Source organism: Prinia subflava, chromosome 20 (assembly GCF_021018805.1).
Source record: "Prinia subflava isolate CZ2003 ecotype Zambia chromosome 20, Cam_Psub_1.2, whole genome shotgun sequence".
Classification (NCBI taxonomy): domain Eukaryota; kingdom Metazoa; phylum Chordata; class Aves; order Passeriformes; family Cisticolidae; genus Prinia; species Prinia subflava.
Genome location: NC_086266.1, coordinates 599,112 through 620,712, shown reverse-complemented (window position 1 = coordinate 620,712; position 21,601 = coordinate 599,112). Strand labels below are relative to the sequence as shown.

At 45.9% G+C, this 21,601-nt stretch overlaps 1 protein-coding gene across 1 annotated transcript in view; it reads left to right on the top strand.

The window, feature by feature from the left end:
* Positions 1 to 21,601, top strand: part of TENM1 (teneurin transmembrane protein 1) — a 209,518-nt gene that overhangs the window by 117,117 nt on the left and 70,800 nt on the right. Inside the window, exons 10-13 of the mRNA XM_063416608.1 lie at positions 172 to 366; positions 3,120 to 3,317; positions 14,493 to 14,678; positions 18,715 to 18,861. Coding sequence (XP_063272678.1) covers positions 172 to 366; positions 3,120 to 3,317; positions 14,493 to 14,678; positions 18,715 to 18,861 — 726 coding nt within the window. The remainder of the gene's footprint in view (positions 1 to 171; positions 367 to 3,119; positions 3,318 to 14,492; positions 14,679 to 18,714; positions 18,862 to 21,601) is intronic.

The following is a 21,601-nucleotide window of genomic DNA, read 5'->3' as shown; positions in this document are numbered from 1 at the left end:
CATTGTGGCACTGCTGCACTGCCTAGTTCAGAGATTTCAGTCTGTTCCAACCCTTGAAGCAGATGAGGAGTTGAGAGCTGGACTGGAAGGGCGATTTTACAGAATGATGAATGCAATAAATGTTACTCTGTGGGGTGTGTAAGTCCATTAAGAGGTGGCTCTGCCCTGCAGACTCGTGCCCGGTGCTGTGCAGTGGGAACGGGGAGTACGAGCGGGGTCACTGCGTGTGCCGGGGCGGCTGGAAGGGCCCCGAGTGCGACGTGCCCCAGGAGCAGTGCCTGGACCCCACCTGCTCCGGCCACGGCACCTGCATCAGCGGCGTCTGCATCTGCGTGCCCGGCTACAGGGGAGACATCTGCCAGCAAGGTCTGTCCCGCTGCCCTCTGCACTGTCAAAGAGCCTTGGCTGTCATCTCCGCCTGGTCTGGGGCAGTTAAAAACCCACAGGGCTGTGGTCAGCGTTCTGGGGAGCAGCACTGTTCTGCTCAAAACTGCCTTTGCTGCCTCACAGACACTGATGTTAAGATAGAAAATGTCCAGAGGTGAAGGTATTCAGGTCTTGGTGACAGTCCAATGGGCTGATCACAAAAAGTTCACATTTTATTTGAAAATTATTTTAAAATTATTTATTTTAAAATTATTTCCTTTTATTTGGCCAAAAGCTCAGGGTAAGGCAGTCAGAAGACCATTAAACAAAACATGATGTGGTAGTTTTCCAGAGCAGTCAGACAATTGTAACCAGCTTTTCCCTTTTTCCTTCTGTCAATCTAAGATTTTTCTGACAATATAAAACCAAAAGGGCAGCAAACAGGTTACTTTACCAGAGCATATTGTTTAATTCTGTTTTCATGTGTCATTTTTACTGGGAGCCTTTAAGGCTTGGCTAACAAAAAGTGGGAAATTCTGGGAGAAGAAGCTGTTGTGTTTCTGCTGGTTGTGGTACTGACGTGTCTCGTCTGTAAACAGAGGCAGTTGTTTCCCTCAGCATATCTGAGATAGCTCATCAGCTCTGACTTTCCTCCCTTGTGCACAGCCTCAGAACGCAGAACCTTCCTCGTGCTCTCCCTGATTTGATGATTTTTCACTGGTCCCCTTAGCCTGGAGCTACTGACAGCATACTTGTGCTTCCTGCTGTAGAGATTTTCAGTAATTCTTTTGAGTAGCACACACAGGAGGCTTTTTATGCTGCCCGAATTCTCTAGTCAGAAAAATGTCCAGGATGGATTTGATAGATTTGACATACCTGGAATGGTTTTTAAATGGAGGATCAAGAGAATGCTTCTGACATAGTCAATTGTTGGTAGTTTCAGAAACCAAGAAAACCCAAATGGGAAAAAGCAGGTAATGCTCGGATTTTCCAGTGAGGCCGTGATGCTGAACAAGCCTGTAGCTGCTGAGAGGCTGACTGCTGGTTCGAGTTGCTTTGTTTCTTGCCATAATGAGATCCTGCAAAATGGTTGGGGAAAAAAATGACATAAATGTACTCAGGCAGCTGCCAGAACCAAGAGTGGGAAAACATTAGATTTTTATAGTAAGAATCTTATTTAAATTAAAAAAAGGTGCAGTTATGTAGAAAAACAGAAATATGGTGGATGGAACAAACCCGTGTAACCAAGTACAGTGGGTTTTTATTGTAACAGTGTGTCCTTGACATGACTGTTCAGTTTGTATTGTAAAACATAACTTGTGTCATAGTTAGGGAATTCCATCGGGAATTAAGATTACTTTATTGTATGTAAACAAGGTTTAGTTTTATAGCAGTGCTGTTAACAGATGTATTATCCAGGGAGCACCAGTAACTGCATGTACTCATCGCTAGGGGAGTCCCTTGAATTTGTCCTGCCAGATTATCATTCCTAAAATGGAGGCACTCTATTAATTTTAAAATACCAGCAAATAAGGAGCTGTCTCAGGATGAGAGAAAATTGCTGTGTATTTTTGTCCTATGCTTAGCAAGATGCGCATTGTCCAGATTCCCTCTCTCAGAATGACACTGCTGTGCACAAGCCTGGAAGGCTAAAAAAGATACAAAATAAATCCTGAAATAAGATGTTGAATTGGTGGCAAAGCCATTCAAAAGATAAAGCTTTACTTCTTTATTTTTAGGTTGAAAGGTCCTATGAACCGGAGGCCATTAATTTCTATGTCTGAGGTGTTTAGCCTTCCCTTCCTGGAGCAGAAAACATCTCTTCAATCCCACAGCACAGGATACTTTGTTAAGTTTACAGTTTAATTACTAACGCAGTACTTGTGCTGATACTTGAGAAATGCACAGCAGAGCTTTGCCAGGGTCTCTAACATGTTGATATCTCGTGGTGGGCTGCTGGCTTGTTGTTTCCCAGGCTCTCACCCGAGAGATCCCTGAGCTCCCCAGCCCTGCAGCTCCAGGGAGGGCGGCTGCTCCTGCCCAGACCTGTCCTGTTCCAGCAGGGCTGTGCTGCTCACACAGCACCAACCAGCTGATCTGAATTCCTCTGCAGAGCTCCTGAATTTTTCACTAGGAATAGTTTAATCCAAATTGAGAACAAATTTTGTTCTTTGTTTGCAAATTGTTCATCAGTACATTATGACTTTTATGAAGCTTTTCATTACCTGCAATTGGCCAGCACGTATTTTTTATAGGTATGGGAATTTTTTTACAGCAGGCATTGAGTCAGAGATTCACTGCTCAGTCTTAGTCGACAACCTCTTTTTGGTAGCAGATTTTCAGAGAGGAAAGTGAAAGGATAAATCTTTCTTTCACACAGTGCACAAATACCCAAATGGAAATACAAAGCACAATTACAGAAGTAACAATTAATGGCTCCAGCTGTTTCCCAGCCCTACTACTGAGGCACAGACTTCAGCAGCTTAGACCAATAGATCTGTCCTGGCAATCTGTGTTTTAAAAATGAGACAAAATCCACAACCAGAGATTCACATGGCCTCTAACAGCCCACATGTTTCCTTTGTGTTTGTTTTCCCCTTGTCCCTTTGCACAGAAGTTGGGACTGTTTTTCCCTGGTGTTTGTTAGCGTTGTTTCAGTTGGGTATTTGCACAAACCCATTCAGTCCGAGTCCCTGCTGCGTTTGGGTGGTGCTGGGTGTGGGTCCTGCCCTGAGCTGTCTCTCCCCCTGCAGAGGACTGCCTGGACCCCTCGTGCTCCGGCCACGGCGTGTGCGTGCAGGGGCAGTGCCACTGCTCGGCGGGCTGGGGCGGCCTGGGCTGCGAGGCGGCGCTGCCGGCGTGCCAGGAGCGCTGCTCGGGCCACGGCGCGCTGCTGGACACGGGGCACTGCGCCTGCCAGCCGCCCTGGACCGGCCCCGACTGCGCCACAGGTACGGGGACAGGGACAACGGGGGGCTGGGGGGCTGCAGAGGGCGAGCCACCCCTGGGACACCTTCCCTGCCTGCCCCTCTCGAGCCACCCCTGGGACACCTTCCCCTATCCACCTCCTGGAGCCACCCCTGGGACACCTTCCCCTATCCACCTCCTGGAGCCACCCCTGGGACACCTTCCCTGCCTGCCCCTCTCGAGCCACCCCTGCGACACCTTCCCTGCCTGTCCTTCTCCAGCTCTTCAAACGATATAAACTCCCCTTTGAAAAGGGGCAGGGAGGGGAAGGACAACAATCGGCCTGGGTGGGAGAGGAGAGATGAGGAGTGACTGTGACCCGTGTGTATCCTTAGGAATTGCCAATGTTTGAGGCCCAGCCTGGGCTCTGGAGTCATTCATGGACTTTTGAGGCTGGAAAAGACCATGTTGTTCATGTTGTTTGATTTTCTGTAGAGCATTACCAAAAAATAACAATCATCCTTCACATTTTGCTTGGCACTCATAGTTTCTGTTTAGTGTTCTGAAAGTGAAGCTTCACGCAGAGACTGAAAATGAAGGGTAGTCTACCATTCCTGGATAAATTGTTTCAATTAGGGCTGGCCCTGGCTGCTGGTAAGTGCACCTTGCATTCCTCTTTGAATAGGTGCTGTCTTGCAATCATGTTTCTTTCTGTGAGGTGAAAAACTGGCAAATTATCTGCAGCCCTTTCCAGTGTCCAGCCTGACCTCTGCTCTGACCTGAGACTGGCACAGCCCAATATCGCTGCACCACCTCCAGATCCTCCTTCTGTTTCCTGAGTTACTGCCAGACAGTTGCCATCCCTTCAGGGCCAGAAAATCCTCCTGCAGAACTCCAAAGAGCTGTCAGGATATGTTTTCATTCTGCTTAAATTGGTTCTCAATAACAGCAGCTCAATATGGCTTGAAAGTTGTTCAGCTACTTGGTATTGCTAATCCTCTACTATGTGTAGGACACAACTTAGGCTGGCTCTTTGTTCAGCTCTGTTCAGACCCATCCTTTCAATATCCTTAGCTGGATATCTGTTTCAGATTTATTTGGCCTCTTTCTACCCTACAATATTGAACTTCCATGAAAAGCCACTTTCCTTTGTTAGCTCAGATTTCAATTTTACTCTCCCAGGGATGACATTGTTTTCCTTTAAGCTTTGCCTTTCTGCTTATGAGCATCTTTGTAAAGGCTCTTGCTATCAGCTGACTACAAACACAGATAACACACCTCTGGTTCTTCTGCCTTCTTTAGGCAGTGTCAACTGAACTTCACCTGGAGAGATTCTGGGAGATTTTTAGTTACACCAGTCAAAACAACATTGTTGTCTTTTCTACAGCCATGTGTGATCAGGAGAAGAAACCTAAAAATGCCTCTGTCTGTCTTTGGTTTCTTGTATGGACAAGATCAAAGTGTTGTGACTGTTCTGTATGGTAGCAGAGTGACATGTATTTACCATGAGGGAGATGGATTAGCCTGTTGATCCATTGCTCTCTTGTTTATCACTTTGCCCATTTAATTTTAGATTTTTCCTAGTTTGGTCATCCCTTGGCACATCACTCCAAGGTGCTCACAGACATTTAGCCATGTGACAGCAGATGTGCCCAAGAGAACTGCACAGACACTGAGTTCCATTTCTCATTCAGTCCTCCCCCGCCCCTGCGAGACGTGGAGAACACAAGTTTTGTGCTGAACCCAGTTTGACAGTGTGTGGAACCCAGTCCCAGGGTGACCTGCAGCAGACTCCCCAGCTGAGCTGTGCCCTGGGGGTGTGATCTGCCAATACACGACACAGCCAGGAGCATGGGAGGCTGATATTACACTATTTAATGTCACCAGCACTTCAGTGTAATCATCTTTCTACTCAGTGTCTGTGGAACTTTGTTGCTTTATTTATAGGCTGTCACCCAAAATGCCTTGATGTTAATGAGTCACCCCCCTTGAGGCTGTGCTGCTCAGAAAGAGAAAATCAAACTCCTCACACTGACTGCTCCTGTCGGGTGGAAGGGAGGCTCTGGGTAATTGAAGGTGCAGCATCAACTGAACAAAAGAACTCAAATTCTCTTCTCAGATTGACACCTTTAACATGGGGCCTCCAGATTAAGGGAGAGAAATATCGAGAGAAAACAGACACAGAGTTCTCCAGGGGGCAGGGCCTTGCATAAATCAGTGTACCTGCAGTGATACCAGCAGTGCAGCCCCAGTGTGCTTCAGGTGAGAATCCAGCCCCGAGTCACTAATTAATTAATTAATTGCAGCACTGTGCCTTAAATATGAGAGACTGAGAGAGCTGTGACAGAGCTGCTGCCTCTGCCAGCCCGTCCTGCATTCATTCCTTTAGACTCTGCTCACATAAGTAGGCCACTTTCTGTCCCCTTACTCCAGGACATTTGTCATAATTCCACTGAATCCATTTATATCACTGAAGCAACCTAATTATGATTGGGAAAAGAATACTGGCAGTTCTTAGTCACAAAAAACATTCATCCTAAAATGATTACATGGAGATGGTATATATTTAGCATATCTATTTTTGGTTAAGCTCTCCTAGCAAGATTGGTGGTAATTTTACAAAGGGCAAAAATGAATCAGCAGCCTCTTCCTTCGATATCTTGGTGAAGCAAAAAACCTCTTTAAAACTGAAGTGCTTTGAAAAATGCAAAATGTTGTAATTGTTGTAAATTGATATGTGCAGAGTGGAGTAATTTAAAAATCATTAGAAGTCTGCATTTTTTACAGTAAAGTACTTCAAAAAGAAATGAAGGCATAATGCAGTATATTAATATAGTTCAAGACATCTCAAATAGGTTTCAAAATTAAACATCAAAAACTGCAACTTGAAAAAATAATTAGGTGAAGCCATTTCCTCGTAATCAGAAACTCTTCAGGTTCAGGGAATTGCAGAGTACGGGTGTCAGTCATTCTCATGTGCAAGGACAAGGATGTTCACTACAAAGAGCCTGCAGTAGTGAAAATGGCCTTGGAATTTCCTCGGTGCATGATGAAATGTGCATTTTCCATGGACTGCTCAGTAGCACATTGGTGCTTCCACTCTGCTGCCTGTTTTAGACAAATCTCAAGAACTTTTTAATTATACTAGAAACATCCTTCCCTGGTTTGTTCTTAAGAAATGATGGACTTGCTTAATTTCATCTAACCGTCCTCTTTCTGTAATTTGTGAGGAGCTTTGCCTGTTGCTGCTCTGCTAATTAAAAGGATGATTGAAGTTCCCCTGCTGTACATTGTCTGGCATTGTAGAAAGACTCTTCCCTACTACTGTATATTTCATTGAAAAGAAAAAATGTGTGACAGTTTGATTTTTTTATCTCCTGTAGAGTTGCAAGAGTTTGCAAAAATGTATCTGGTGAGCGAGGTTTCTATTAAAAACATACTAGTTAAAGATTGGAACACTTAATATGTGTTGCTGCAGAATTTAAAGCATGAGAAATTTAAGGCAGTGAAGAAGCATTCCAATAAAAAATAATTATCCAACGTGTTTAAATCAGTCCCCAGGGAACCAAAAATACCTGATGTAGTAATGTATTGATTTAAGAAACGGGATAAGTCAAGGGTATGAGATACACAATGAGGAAACATGGAGTGTTTTTCAACTGATCTCTGCTTATCTTGCAGATATGCCAAAAATAATGGCCCTTTCCTTTCCTTTTTCTTCCTGAAAATTAAGATTCTTAATCTGTTGCTGTCTGCACCTCATTCAGCAATGAATTAATCCAGCAGAGGCAGCACAGCCCTTCCTCCTGTGGTTCTTGTGGTGTGCAGAGGATTTCAGGGCTCGTTAGTCAGAGCAGAGGTCCCCAGTGGTGACTGACACCTCCCTGCTTTGCCACAAGTAGGGCTTGAAATGAAACTGTGAGGACAAATTATAGAACAGGACCAAACGGGACAAGGAAATGCCACATTTACCCTGGTGAGGTCTCTGTGTGCCCCTCCTTGCCCGTGTGTGCTCTTAGGTTTCACTTCTGCTCATTTATTTTAGCATTTTCCCTGCTGGCCTCGTCCCAGCTGTGTCACCTCTGGGACAGACCCAGCTGAGCCCTGCTGTGGCCAGCCCAGCCCAGCCCTGTTCTCCTTCACACCCTGCCCTGGCCAAACAGAGATGTTCCAGTGCCAGATGAGGAATCCGTACAGGGGTATCCGCTCTCGGTGCTTGGGCTGCCTGAAATGAAATATCTGTTAGCATGTTTACCATTACCAGTCCAGCTTCTTCGGGCGGTATTGATTAAATTTTTGTACTGTAAAAATACCATTTTGAACCACACTGAAATCGATACAGAGTGAGGGGCTTTATATATATAAATTGGATTTGGATCAGGAAGAAAATCTTCATCAGATGAAAAATAAAGCTGGGTGAAAAAAGTGTGATAGAACATCTCAGAAGGGGAAAAAGTTGCTCTGTCATTTCCCCAGCCTCTGTTGTATTTGCCCTCTAGACCTTTCTGTCTGTCCACTGATTACTTTTCCACACAAATAAATTTTCAAGCAAATTGAGGCTTCCAGTTGCAAAAAGATGCTTGTAAATAGATGTAGCATTGTCAGAAACTACCTTACAGGGCTTTTTATATGCAGTTGCATTCATGTATCTTGTGATACACAGTAGTGCTAAAGGCTGCCTTCCTACTGGAGGCATTCTATTAATAATCTATAATTAGGCACTGGAGTTAATGGCTATTCAATGGTTCTTTTCTGCAACTCTTGTCTCTCTGAGGAAGACCCAACCTCCTGAAGGGCCTCTTGGCCTCCTGGTAGAACAGCTCCTGAGATAATCCTGAGCAAAACAGGGCCTGGGCCAGTCCTCTACTCAGATCTCAGCCGTGCTGGGGTTTTTTAAATGCTAACGACCACACAAAAGCTTATTTTCTGGAATCACTAATTCATTTCATAGCAAAACCCAGAGATCTACTGAAGAGGAAATATGAACAGGTTATCAGTCAGGTAATCATGCAGGGAAGGGGGTACTTAATACGAATTAAAGTATTAGAAGACATCAAGAAGACACATAAAAAAATGGTATTTTGTGGGCTAAGACAAGTCCCTGTTTGTGTAATTCATGGCAAACTGTAAATAGCTGGAATATGCTCTGAGCCTCTCTAACATCGTTCAGAGCCAGAAAGGAGGGCAGATGCAATTTAGAGCTGGACTTGTTTTCTCCTTAAGATTTTTTCCAAATAATTTTTCTTTGGCTTAACACAGCTTTATATAAATGCTACAGTCGTGCTTTGTGACAGTGTCAGAAAGGATAAATATCAATAGGTGAATAAATTTAAGCATTCTAGTCTGATAACAGACTGCAAAAGGAAAGTGTTTCAGACAAATGTTTCAGTTCAGGTGAGAGGAATCTCACTCTGAGCCTTTTGTTGGGATGGGCCACCACGTCCCACTTCAGGCAAAGAATCTTTGGAAATGACTGTGAAAATTATTTTGGAGAGATATATGATAATAAATTCAATGCAATAGTTTTGCAGAAAGAGTTGCTTTGAATTTATCCACCCAACTATAGCACATTGTTGTGGTACTGTGAGGTGACCTTTAATATATTTCAGTGTCAGCTCTTTGCATGCCATGCATGAAGAGAAGGATAAGGAATGTTGCAGCAAGAGGAGTTTAGATTGAGAGAATATTTGTCCGTGAAGATGGTCTGCTATGAATTGCCTGTCACAGCAGTCCTGTTCTCTGTGCTGGGAGCTTTTCAGGGATGCCGGGCATGATTTAATTTGAAACAATAATAGATGATCCTGGGAAGTCCTTTGCAGCTCTATTTGTTATAAATTTATGCTAAAATAGATCAGTCATTTGGCGGTGATCTATCACACTGATTTATTTCTGATTGAGCTCCGTTTCACAGCAGGCTCTGTGCAGGCTCCCATCACGTGTCCTCGGTGGTGTGGGGGACAGGCAGGGACAGCAGTGCCCACTGCTGCCTCCCACACAGAGCCTGGGCTCAGGTCCCACAGGGAATTGTTCCCCGGCCTGGCAGGAACAGAGAAGGGCTTCAGCGTTAATTATTGCAGCCACTTGAGATCCCTTTGATGCAGCTGGGGCTGTTGGGGCCCTGGACACGGCAGAGCCCCTGCAGCTGTGCTGTGCTGTCCCTGCAGCTGTGCTGTGCTGTCCCTGCAGTTGTGCTGTCCCTGCAGTTGTGCTGTGCTGTCCCTGCAGCTGTGCTGTCCCTGCAGTTGTGCTGTCCCTGCAGCTGTGCTGTGCTGTCCCTGCAGTTGTGCTGTGCTGTCCCTGCAGCTGTGCTGTGCTGTCCCTGCAGTTGTGCTGTGCTGTCCCTGCAGTTGTGCTGTCCCTGCAGTTGTGCTGTGCTGTCCCTGCGGCTGTGCTGTGCTGTCCCTGCAGTTGTGCTGTGTTGTCCCTGCAGCTGTGCTGTGCTGTCCCTGCAGCTGTGCTGTGCTGTCCCTGCGGCTGTGCTGTGCTGTCCCTGCAGTTGTGCTGTGCTGTCCCTGCAGTTGTGCTGTGCTGTCCCTGCAGTTGTGCTGTCCCTGCAGCTGTGCTGTGCTGTCCCTGCAGTTGTGCTGTGCTGTCCCTGCAGTTGTGCTGTCCCTGCAGTTGTGCTGTGCTGTCCCTGCAGCTGTGCTGTGCTGTCCCTGCAGTTGTGCTGTCCCTGCAGTTGTGCTGTGCTGTCCCTGCAGTTGTGCTGTGCTGTCCCTGCAGTTGTGCTGTGCTGTCCCTGCAGTTGTGCTGTGCTGTCCCTGCAGCTGTGCTGTGCTGTCCCTGCAGTTGTGCTGTGCTGTCCCTGCAGTTGTGCTGTGCTGTCCCTGCAGTTGTGCTGTGCTGTCCCTGCAGTTGTGCTGTGCTGTCCCTGCAGTTGTGCTGTGCTGTCCCTGCAGTTGTGCTGTGCTGTCCCTGCAGTTGTGCTGTGCTGTCCCTGTGGTTGTGCTGTGCTGTCCCTGCAGTTGTGCTGTCCCTGCAGTTGTGCTGTGCTGTCCCTGCGGCTGTGCTGTCCCTGCAGTTGTGCTGTGCTGTCCCTGCAGTTGTGCTGTGCTGTCCCTGCAGTTGTGCTGTCCCTGCAGTTGTGCTGTGCTGTCCCTGCAGTTGTGCTGTCCCTGCAGTTGTGCTGTGCTGTCCCTGCGGCTGTGCTGTCCCTGCAGTTGTGCTGTGCTGTCCCTGCAGTTGTGCTGTCCCTGCAGTTGTGCTGTGCTGTCCCTGCAGTTGTGCTGTGCTGTCCCTGCAGTTGTGCTGTCCCTGCAGTTGTGCTGTGCTGTCCCTGCGGTTGTGCTGTGCTGTCCCTGCAGTTGTGCTGTGCTGTCCCTGCAGCTGTGCTGTCCCTGCAGTTGTGCTGTGCTGTCCCTGCAGTTGTGCTGTGCTGTCCCTGCAGTTGTGCTGTGCTGTCCCTGCCTGGCCACAGGGCACAGGAGGGTTGGGCTGGAGGGGTCTCAGGGATATCCCAAGGGCAGCGCCCACCCCTGGACCCTGCCAGGGCCTTTGTTGGCACAGCTGTGCCAGTAAAGGGTGTGGGAAGCCACACACCTCCCTGCCCTCCTGGGGCACTGCTGGCATCAGTTAACATCCAGATTGCCAAAGGGCTTTGTGGAAATTGGGAAAACGAGATAAATGTTCCATAAAAATAACCTCTCTCCTAGCAGGGATAGGTACAGCTTGGTGTCTGCATGAAACCTCTGCAGTGCACTCCTGGGTAACCTCCTCTAAGGGGAACAAATTTCCATCAGGTTTTACAGGGGGAAAAAAGCTCAAGTGCTTTTGAAACTCCTAAAATTCTACATTTTTGAACTTTTTTTGTGGTGTAAAAAATGATATTAATAAAGTCAGTTGCTGAAAATGAAAGCTAGAGCAGAGTTGTCTCCAGGACACAGCAGGAAAGTAATTTAAAAAGCTCAGGAACATTCTTGAAATTATCATGCAAACTTATTAAATGCAATGTATATTTAAATTGAAGAAACTTCTTTATTAGGTCTAGATAGGTGATTTTTTTGCTGCCTCTGGCAGTTAAGGTTATTGGGTGAAAGTCAGGGTAGATTAATTTCTAATCTTCATGGAAAACCACTTATTAAAAAATGGATAGCAAAATTATTAATATAATGCTGAAAGTTTAGACTCTCTGTAGAACAAGACTCACCACTGAACAAAAGTCTAATGAGTGTTTCCTGGTATTTGGTCACTTTTGTTTACATACAGTTTTGTATTCTTAGCATGACTTTCCAGGAGTTATTTCTGACACATGTTGAATTGACATTAAAATCTTCCCTTATCATTACAAATTATAAAATATTTAGCTTTAATTTCCCTTTTCATAACACGTAAGTAGGAACTTATTATAAAACACATTTGAAAGAACTCACTGTTGACTTAGGTAATTAAAATGAAGAGTGTGGAGTGCATTTTTAATGCTTTTTAGATTAGCTCAGGAATGATCAACTGTTTGTCTCCATCTGAAGAATATGTACAAATAATGGTTCACAGCTCACATTTGCCTTTTTCCAAGAAATTAATGAGCATTCAGAATTAAGGATGTGTCAGTAAAAATTCTAGACTGAGCTGAACATCTTTGAAGTCTCTTTTCATTAACTGGTGTGAGTGTAAGGACACAGAAATTGAGATTTGATGCAAAGTGGATTTGCAGAAATTCTGGGGGAAGCTGCAGGGGTTGTCTGAGCCAGCCCCCAGCACTCTGCCAGTGACTCTGCAAGGCTGGGCTTTGTTCAAAACCAAAATTAACTTTTAACAGAATAAATGGCACAGTTTGTCCAGGCTGGCAGAAACCCTCAACACAAACACAAATGCTGATGTGGCTCCCTGCTACATGGAGGTTTCTGGGCTTGTTGATCTGCAGGAGGAGTTAAGAAATAGTTTTGCATTTAAAACAGGACAACCTGAACTGATAATCCTTGTTTTGGTCTTGGTTGTTTGAATTAGCTGTGGATTACAGCTGCATGTTCTACCACAGCATTAATAGGATGATGTTAGGCTTGATTTCCCTTGCTTTGCATGAGAAGTCTGTGGAGAATCTTGGATTTGCTTGGCAGAAGAATAAATTATCCTGGTAAACAGCATTTCTGAAGCCCTATGAAATCACCCCAGAGTGTGAGTCTCAAGGCTCAGAGACAACAGAGTGTGAGCGGGCTGAGCTCAGGTCAGCTGGGGTGGCTGGGGAAGCTCTAATGCCCCAGACTCAGCCCCGTTTTTCATTTCAGTATAACAGAGCAGTCTCTTCTCTTGTTTTACATCCTGTTCTTGGGGAATATCATAGAATTGTACCATCCGATAGTTACTTGTATCTTCTGCTCCAGTATAACGCAACTCCCTGTCCAAATAGTAAATTCAGTAATTTTTTATATAGCTGATTTTGACTTCCTAAGGACACTTTGCAATTGCTTTTACTGCATTTTGTGTGATGTTCTTTGCCATGCCTCCTACTTCTGAATTTGAGTTGGACAGTGCTCTTGCAGTTTGTCACTCACCCATCCTTTTGATTGTGCACTGTGCTGTCACCCTGGCTGGCAACAAAAATAAGGGCTGAGCTCTCAAGACAGAGCCCAGCAGGTCTTTGATGTCACTGTGCTGTTCCACTTCTGTGCTGCTTTTTACTTTGTGTTAAAATGATTGGAAGATAAGATTTCAATTTAAACTTTAAAAACTTTTCTTGGTATGTAAGTGACAGCATTTGTCACTACAAGTGCGTTTAAGGGTGTTTATATACAATAGTTCCAAGATCTAAATGATCATTGTTTAAAATCTGACAAGGGAAGAAATCCTGCCACAACTAAATATGTAGCAATGACATTTGAAATCAGAGCAGACACAAGTGTTTGGCTTAGATCAGCTGCTCTCCAAGAGGAAGAGGGAGGAGACATTTCTGTAGCAGGTTAATTGCAGGATAACAAGCAAATTCTGTCTTTACAATAATTGTTCTAAATAAATTCAAACTATATGGAACATTTCTCTAATGAAACCATTCTTTTCATTTAGTATACATGGAACAACTTTAGTGTACATGGAAGTAGAATTGCAGTTAGCAATGGTGATGTATTGGAACAATTCTGGACTTTCCTGCCACTTCACAATCGGGGCTGTTCTGCAGTGCCCAGGTAGGGAAATCCCTCTGAGGGCGAGGAAGGAGGTATTCCCTGAACCAGCCTTCCTGGTTTCTTAGCAGGTGACTGATGCAGGTCAGGAAGGAAAAAAACAAGTCTGAATCCTCAAAAGCCATTTTAGGAGGGGGCTCTGAATGGGCTGCACATGGAGTGTGCATGCTGTGTCAGGGTGAGGTTACTGCATTTCTGGTGGCCCTCTGTGCTGCAAGTGGAGGCCATTCTGTCATCACCACAAACATCTGAATTTCTAAAAGACTGGTTTGCTTGTATGTATTTTATGTGCCGCCCTGTCCTTGAATTCAGCTCACAGTATTTGAGTTTGTGAGAGATTTTAGAATTGGGTCTCAGTAGAATCAGTCAGAAGCTGTCTATTGTCATTCTTTGTGTGGTTCACACCACATTACTGTACCCTCTGCAAAGGCATCGTTTGCAGTCCCCACCCAGGCAGGTAAATGATGTGCCAGGTAACTGCTGGAGAGGGGGGCAGGCAGGCTCAGGAGGTGTGTGCTGAGAGATGGACCCGTGTTTGATCCAGCCTGTGAGTGATCCTGGTACAGAGGGGTTAGCCCTGGTGCTCGGGGTGTGTGCAGTGTGCAGGGCTGTCCCACAGCCGTGTGTGTTGTTTAGCCCTGGTGCTCAGTGTGTGTGCAGGGTGTGTGCAGGGCTGTCCCACAGCCGTGTGTGTTGTTTAGCCCTGGTGCTCAGTGTGTTTGCAGTGTGCAGTGCTGTCCCACACCTGTGTGTGTTGTTTAGCCCTGGTGCTCAGTGTGTTTGCAGTGTGTTTGTAGTGCTGTCCCACAGCCGTGTGTGTGTCTAGCCCTGGTGCTCAGGGTGTTTGCAGGGTGTTTGCAGTGTGTTTGCAGTGTGTTTGCAGTGTGCAGTGCTGTCCCACACCTGTGTGTGTTGTTTAGCCCTGGTGCTCAGTGTGTTTGCAGTGTGTTTGTAGTGCTGTCCCACAGCCGTGTGTGTGTCTAGCCCTGGTGCTCAGGGTGTTTGCAGGGTGTTTGCAGTGTGTTTGCAGTGTGTTTGCAGTGTGTCTGCAGTGTGTTTGCAGTGTGTTTGCAGTGCTGTCCCACAGCCGTGTGTGTTTCCGTGCAGAGCTGTGCACCCTGGACTGCGGCAGCCACGGCGTGTGCTCCAGAGGGATCTGCCAGTGCGAGGAGGGCTGGGTGGGCCCCACGTGCGAGGAGAGGACGTGCCCTGCACCCTGCGCCGAGCACGGGCACTGCCGCGACGGGCGCTGCGAGTGCAGCCCGGGCTGGGAGGGCGACCACTGCTCCATCGGTAAGGACCTGAGCCCCTCACCGAAACAAAACACCAACAGCTGAGCCCCTCACCAAAACAAAACACCAACAACTGAGCCCCACACTTAAACAAAACACCAACAACTGAGCCCCTCACCAAAACAAAACACCAACAACTGAGCCCCACACTGAAACAAAACACCAACAACTGAGCCCCACACTGAGACAAAACACCAACAACTGAGCCCCACACTGAGACAAAACACCAACAACTGAGCCCCTCACTGAAACAAAACACCAACAACTGAGCCCCACACTGAAACAAAACACCAACAACTGAGCCCCACACTGAAACAAAACACCAACAACTGAGCCCCTCACTGAAACAAAACACCAACAACTGAGCCCCACACTGAAACAAAACACCAACAACTGAGCCCCACACTGAGACAAAACACCAACAACTGAGCCCCTCACCGAAACAAAACACCAACAACTGAGCCCCACACTGAAACAAAACACAACTGAGCCCCACACTGAAACAAAACACCAACAACTGAGCCCCTCACCGAAACAAAACACCAGCAACTGAGCCCCTCACCGAAACAAAACACCAACAACTGAGCCCCACACTGAAACACCAACAACTGAGCCCCACACTGAAACAAAACACCAACAACTGAGCCCCACACTGAAACAAAACACCAACAACTGAGCCCCACACTGAAACAAAACACCAACAACTGAGCCCCTCACTGAAACAAAACACCAACAACTGAGCCCCTCACTGAAACAAAACACCAACAACTCTGCCCCCCGGGGCAAAACACCAATAACTGTGCCCCCCTGGGACACAACACCAACTGTGCCCTTGGAACACACCAGTTGTGCCCCACACTGGAACACACCAGTCCCATCCAGCCCTGCATGATCACCCTCGCTCCGATGGAAATCTGGCTCGGGAAAGCAGAGTCTGAGTCCAGACAGGTGTGACAGAGGTGCCTCTGTGCCCACTGGCACAGCTTTCTGTGCAGGGCAAATAACAGATTCATTCATTGAAAACACCCACAGACAGGAAAGATAGCCCAGTCTAAGATATCTTCGGGATGAGTCCATTTGTGAATTTTGTAGTAAGGAAGGAGAAAAATGTGTAAAAAATAGAAGGTGTGAGGAGACAAAGCTATTATTTACCCTACCATAATTCTTCCATTAAATCTCTTCTCTTTCTGTCTGAGGATTTACATATTTTACTTACTGCTAATGATGTTTTTCCTAGAGCTGATTGCTAAGAATATTCCTAATAAGGTAAAGCTTTCAGATCTTTTTAGAAGTCATTAGTCTACTATAAAAATGTAATAGTTATATTCTAATGAAATTCAACAGGTTTTTTTGCAAAGTCTGAGTGTTTCTCCTTAAAACGTCACAAAGTGAGATTATTATCCAATTTTTAGAGATGAGCAGCATAAGGTCTCACGTTTGTTTCTTGAAAAAAAATCTCGAATGTGTTAACTTTATCTTGATCATTATAAGATAATTCATTCCCTGGCTCTAGAATTCACTAAATCAGGTTTGCTGAGCAAGAATCAGGTTTGTGGTGGAGGAAGAGCGTTGTTTTCTGCAGATTGTTTAGAGCAAATCCCGAGAGGGACCCAAGTGCTTGAAAAGAGGAGCTGCTGCTCACGTTGTAGGCAGTGCAGGGGGCCCCAGCACAGTTGTCATCAAATGGAGAATTTCACCAGCACCACGTTCTGGGCACAGAGCAGCTCTGCCTGCAGGAGCAGGGAGACATTTATACCTAAACTTTGGTGTCAAGCCATGAGCAAATGTATTTTCATTTGGTACAGAAGTCTGATCCATCTCAGTTTTGTTCTTTTCTTTTTTAAGCTCACTACTTAGATGCTGTTCAAGGTAAGCTTTTCCTATCAGCATTCCAAAAATAATAATGAAAATATACAGAAATATTGGAAATGGAGTGGTTTTTGTTACTCATTTTGTTTGAGCTTCTGTACTGCTGGGTTCCCAGGATAGATGACACATTTGTTTATGGAGATATAAATAGATATATATGCACACACAGAGACAGAGATTTACAGCAGAAAATGCAGTTTTTAATAAGTAATGTGCTCAACTCATTTGCAAACTTGTAGCAATGTAAGCATGTTTTACAGGGCCATCTGATGTGCTGTGTTAGGCAAATCCATTTTTTGCTCGTGTTTACCATCCAAAGTAATGCCAGAGCTGAGTACTTGCTAAAAAGCTGCTGTTGATACTGTCTCCCACGAGAAGTAAAAAAAATATTTTTTTGTCATTTATGCTTGAAGTTTCTTTATGTAGAGCAGCACTCTTGTTCTGTAAAGCTGTCTGTGCCAGATGTGATCCAGTTCTCTTGAAATCATTTGCACAAGAGCTGAGTTTGCTGTGGCTGTGTCTGTGCTGCTCCTTTGCTGTGCCTTGTGCAGGTGCTGCTCGCCCCTGTCGGTGCCAGCCCCTGCCCTGCCCCACGCTGGGCACGGCACGGAGGCACAGCCCTTCCAGAAATGCTGCTCACTCAAGTACCAAACCAAGCTCAGAGGGACCTCAGTGCTTATTTCATGGTTCTTGTTTTATTTCTTTGGAATTAGATAATAGCAAAAGCACGTACGCATTTGTTTTATTGCATTTATAGACTTAGAGGGTAACCACGCACACCAGCTAAATATAATCATGTACAAGAAATGAATTAACTCAGCAGGACAGTGGCTGAAAGTGGGAAAGCATCCACATTACCCAAAGGAGCTCTCACACCCTGCGCTTTCCCCAGCCCCCTGCAGGAGGTTTTTCTGGTATATTTGGTGGTTGCCAAGTTCGTGTTGTTTTGGAGCAGTCTCTTCCACAAGTCAATGGAAAATGAGAGAAAATGGTGCCACCCATCCCCAGTTTTCTGAGCAGGAGGGCCAGACCCTTGGACCCTCTGCAGATGGGGCTGGTAAACTGTGCCAGAGTGAGAGGGAGGGAGATCCCGTGTCTAATGTGAGCAGGAAATGTGGGGCTCTGAATCACAGCCTGACACAGCAAAGTCCATGTGGAGCATCCTGGGGCTGTCAGGCACTGATTCTTCTTTCCTCCTCAAAAACCCTCTCTGCTATAACACCTGGGTGTTATCTCAGCGTCAGGTGCACAGGGGGTTTCAGATGTCCACGCTGGCAAAAAGGAAGGAGGCACCTTGGCAGTGATGCCTCTCACTCTGTCACACTCGGTGCCAGGCTTTGTCCACTGTCCTTTGGCTCCGCGTGTGCCATGGTGAGAGCTGACAAATGTCTGAGCTGGCACTGCTCTGTGCAGGCAGATGGACACGAGTGGACACATTCCTCTCGCTCTTACAGGCAAGAAATGGAGATGGGAGTGTCCAGATTACTGTGGATTCAATTGCAAGCACATAACTGAGAGGATGCTGCAGCTTCTTGATCTGGTTCTGATCTAGAGTCAGCACCACCAAAGGAGATGTGTTGGTCCTGCTGGGATCAGCTCTCAGGGAAGGAAGTGCAGCAGGAAGGCAAAGCTCCCTCCATTGCCTGGAAAGAGTGTGTTGCAGCATAAATCAAATTGGCTTTTTCTCAGTCAGATGAGTATTTATGAACAGAATAAAAAGGTCACTTCTACTCCCTGCAATGTGTAGGATTATGTCCACAGATGCCAGTTTGTCATTTAGACAATGTTTTCCATGTGTGTCTGATATAAATCTTGATAATGTGTGTGATATTGTTGGTGAACCACAGTTTATTTTTCAATAGAGAAAGAGAGGGACATTGCTTTAGAACTTTATAGCACGACTTTACTCACTTTTTTCCTGTGCACCAAATATTTGACACTGAAAAAAAAATCTTCATTCCTCACCAATGAACTACCTTTGGGCAAGCAGAGGGAAGGACCAAGTGGGGATTTTTCCATATTGGGCCAGAAATGTAAGTGGCTTCCGAGCTGTGATCATTTGAGAGCAGCAGGCGTAGTGCTAGAAGTAGGAATGTTAATGAAAAATTGCAACTGCAAAATAAGAGGAAATATCCCTTCACGAGGCTTTTTCCCCCTCTCTGTTCCAGATGGCTGCCCAGGTCTCTGCTATGGCAATGGGAGGTGCACTCTGGACCAGAACGGGTGGCACTGTGTCTGCCAAGTGGGCTGGAGTGGCCCGGGCTGCAACGTTGTCATGGAAATGGTGTGTGCAGATAACCTGGACAACGATGGAGGTATGATAGATACATCCCCATGTGCCTCTGTTTGTCTGTCACGTCCTTGCCTGCTGTTTAAATCCAGAGTTTTGGGGTATGCTTCCTTTTTATCACCAAATGCCAGTGTTTGTCTGTTTGTCAAGACAGTTGTTCCACTGACTTTGTGTGAGGCAGCACAGGGGGACAGACCCTTGTGCTGGTGCTGCTGAAGGCAGAAGCTATCTGTGCCCATATCTGCCACCCCAGTGCTTGCTTTTTTCTCATCCAAAACAAAACAAAAGTGTAATCGGTGATTTCCTCTATCTCCTTTCCACTCTTCCTCACAATTCTGTCAGTCTTTCAGAAAAAACAGCCAAGAGATACCCAAATGAAAAAAACCTCTGTGCCTGTCAAAATGCATCCAGTTACTCCTCTATTATTATTAATTTAATATATTTGCAAGCATGAAGTGCACATTTACAGTTCCTTTTAGCATTAGTCTCTCTCTCTTAATATTTCTACTGAGACACAGCCCAGTTCTTGCAATTATCTGGACCTACTTTTGAAGGGCTAGAGGAAACTGGGAGTGTGCAGAAGAGATTTGGGAAAGCACTGCAAACAGAGCCCTGTGCTGAAAGAAACATTTGCTCCTTTCTATCACTTGGACAAGGGCATTTGGCACTCAGTGCTCCCCACCTCAGTGCTCTGTGATCTTGATTTCATTCTAAGGCTGCCTAAGATTTAGGTTTGCTGGGGAAAACAGTTCTTCCCCACATTGGTCTCTGCTTCCTTTCCAATAGTTTGTTCTAGTACACGAGTTGGAGCATTTTTGTAAAGAAAAACATCCAGCTCTATTTCAAACTTGCAGTGGGAGAGAAGCCACAATATTCCTGAGAGGTTGCTCTCAGAATTAATTATTTTTCCTGTCTGTTTTAGGAGTGCTCATTTACTGAACAGTCAAGGGCTGTTGCTTTTCTCCCCCTCACCTCTCCCAGCTGCAGCGTGTGCCTGTCCCACCCCCGAGCTGGCAGGGGCGCATTCAGGGCCAGGCTGGCTGAGGCTTTGAGGAACCTGCTCAGTGCAAGGCGTCCCTCCCACGGCAGGGACTGGAACAAGGAGATCTCTAAGGTCCCTTCCAGCCCCTGCAGTTCTGTGGTTTCGTGATCAGCCCCAAACATGGTTAAAGTTTTTCCTGTAGATTGTACTCTGAGGTGTGTTAGAATACACATTGTGTTCCTGTGGCACACCTAGAGCCCGTGTCAGTGTCCTGGTGGGATCTTGCACTCATAAGAAAGGGGGGCAAACCTTGCCGTGATGATTGTCTTTTCTTCTAGGTCATTGATAAATAAAGCTTGATGTGGGTCCAAGAGCTGAGGTCACTGTGGGACCTCAATAGAAACATTCTGACTCAGTGATGAGTCCTCATTTACAGATATATTTTGAGACCTTCTGATTTTGCATCCTGTGGCCTCTAAGACCCTGCTGTCCTTTGGCAAAGGCTCCCTCCTTTCTGAACCCTGTTCAAAATCACCTTTTTCCTCTCATGTTCCTCCTTTTCCATCTCCCCTCCCAGAGGCCCAGGAGCCCTGTGTGCCCTGCCCGTGCCCCCTGCCCTGCTGAGTGTCCCTGGCACAGGGGTCCCACAGCTGCCCCCTGCCCCCTGTGCCTCCCCCTGTGCCTCCCCCTGTGCCTCCCCCTGTCCCACTCCCCCTCCTGAGCCTGCCCACCCCACCTGCTCACCTGGAGCGTGGGGAGAGCATTTTCTGACCCTCCTGAGAGCTGCCCTGGATTGGGGTGCTCTATACCCTGCTGTAACAGTGAGTTATTAACAGTGAGTTAACTTTAAATCTCCTTGAATTTGTCAGTTTAAGGCAGACACTTCACATCATTCCACTGCAGGTTTTAAATGCAATTTTCTTTTCCCTTTTTAATGGGAACATAACATGGACTAGGACAGCTCTGTTGACATTAAAATTAGAGATAAGTGCAGAGAGAAATATTTAATTATTCTGACTACTGCAGATGGGCTAAATGTAATTAAGTTTTCTTCACAATCAATTTCATATAAGAAAAGAAAATTATATCTACATATTATAACCACTTCTCTTTATATATATATATGAAGTGAGGTAAGAGTTGCACTCAGGTGAGTTAAGGAAACACACCTGACAGGTGGTAAGGCCTTAGATGTGATCACAGTCAGTGACACACAGCCCAAGAGATAATTTAGTGCCCCTGCAGAGGCCAGATCATGGAATTCTCCCCTGGCCAAGGTCTTCATCACTCCAGCTGTGTTGAAATCAAACGTTTATATCTCAGTCCTGTTGTGCTTCAAGTTCATGACAAGGAGGTCACCACCAAAGAGCAAAGCTGTAGTAAAGTTGAGCAATTTTAGTTTCAAACAAACTCTAATTTTAGGACTTAGACAAAGGGATAATTTTGTGTCGTTTTTAGGTTTATTTTCTGTTAACTTGGCACATGGTAGATGAAAAGACAGGTTACTCCTGCCATAAGGATTCAACAATGTCATTTAAGTGGCATGAGGAGGTGTTAGTGTTGCTGTTTGCCCTGTATTAAGAGCACAAGAGCTCTGGGAGGGAAAGTTTTGAATCCATTTTTAAGGACTGATACAGTCGTACAAAGAAAAGCCATAAGCACATTCACAGCACCCTGCTCCTGCAGGCACTGGAGCACCAGGGTCCCTTCAGGGCAGTCCCTGCTGGTGGCAGATAAAACCTGTGGAGCTGCTCTGGGGGCAGGAAAGCACAATTTCTTCTGG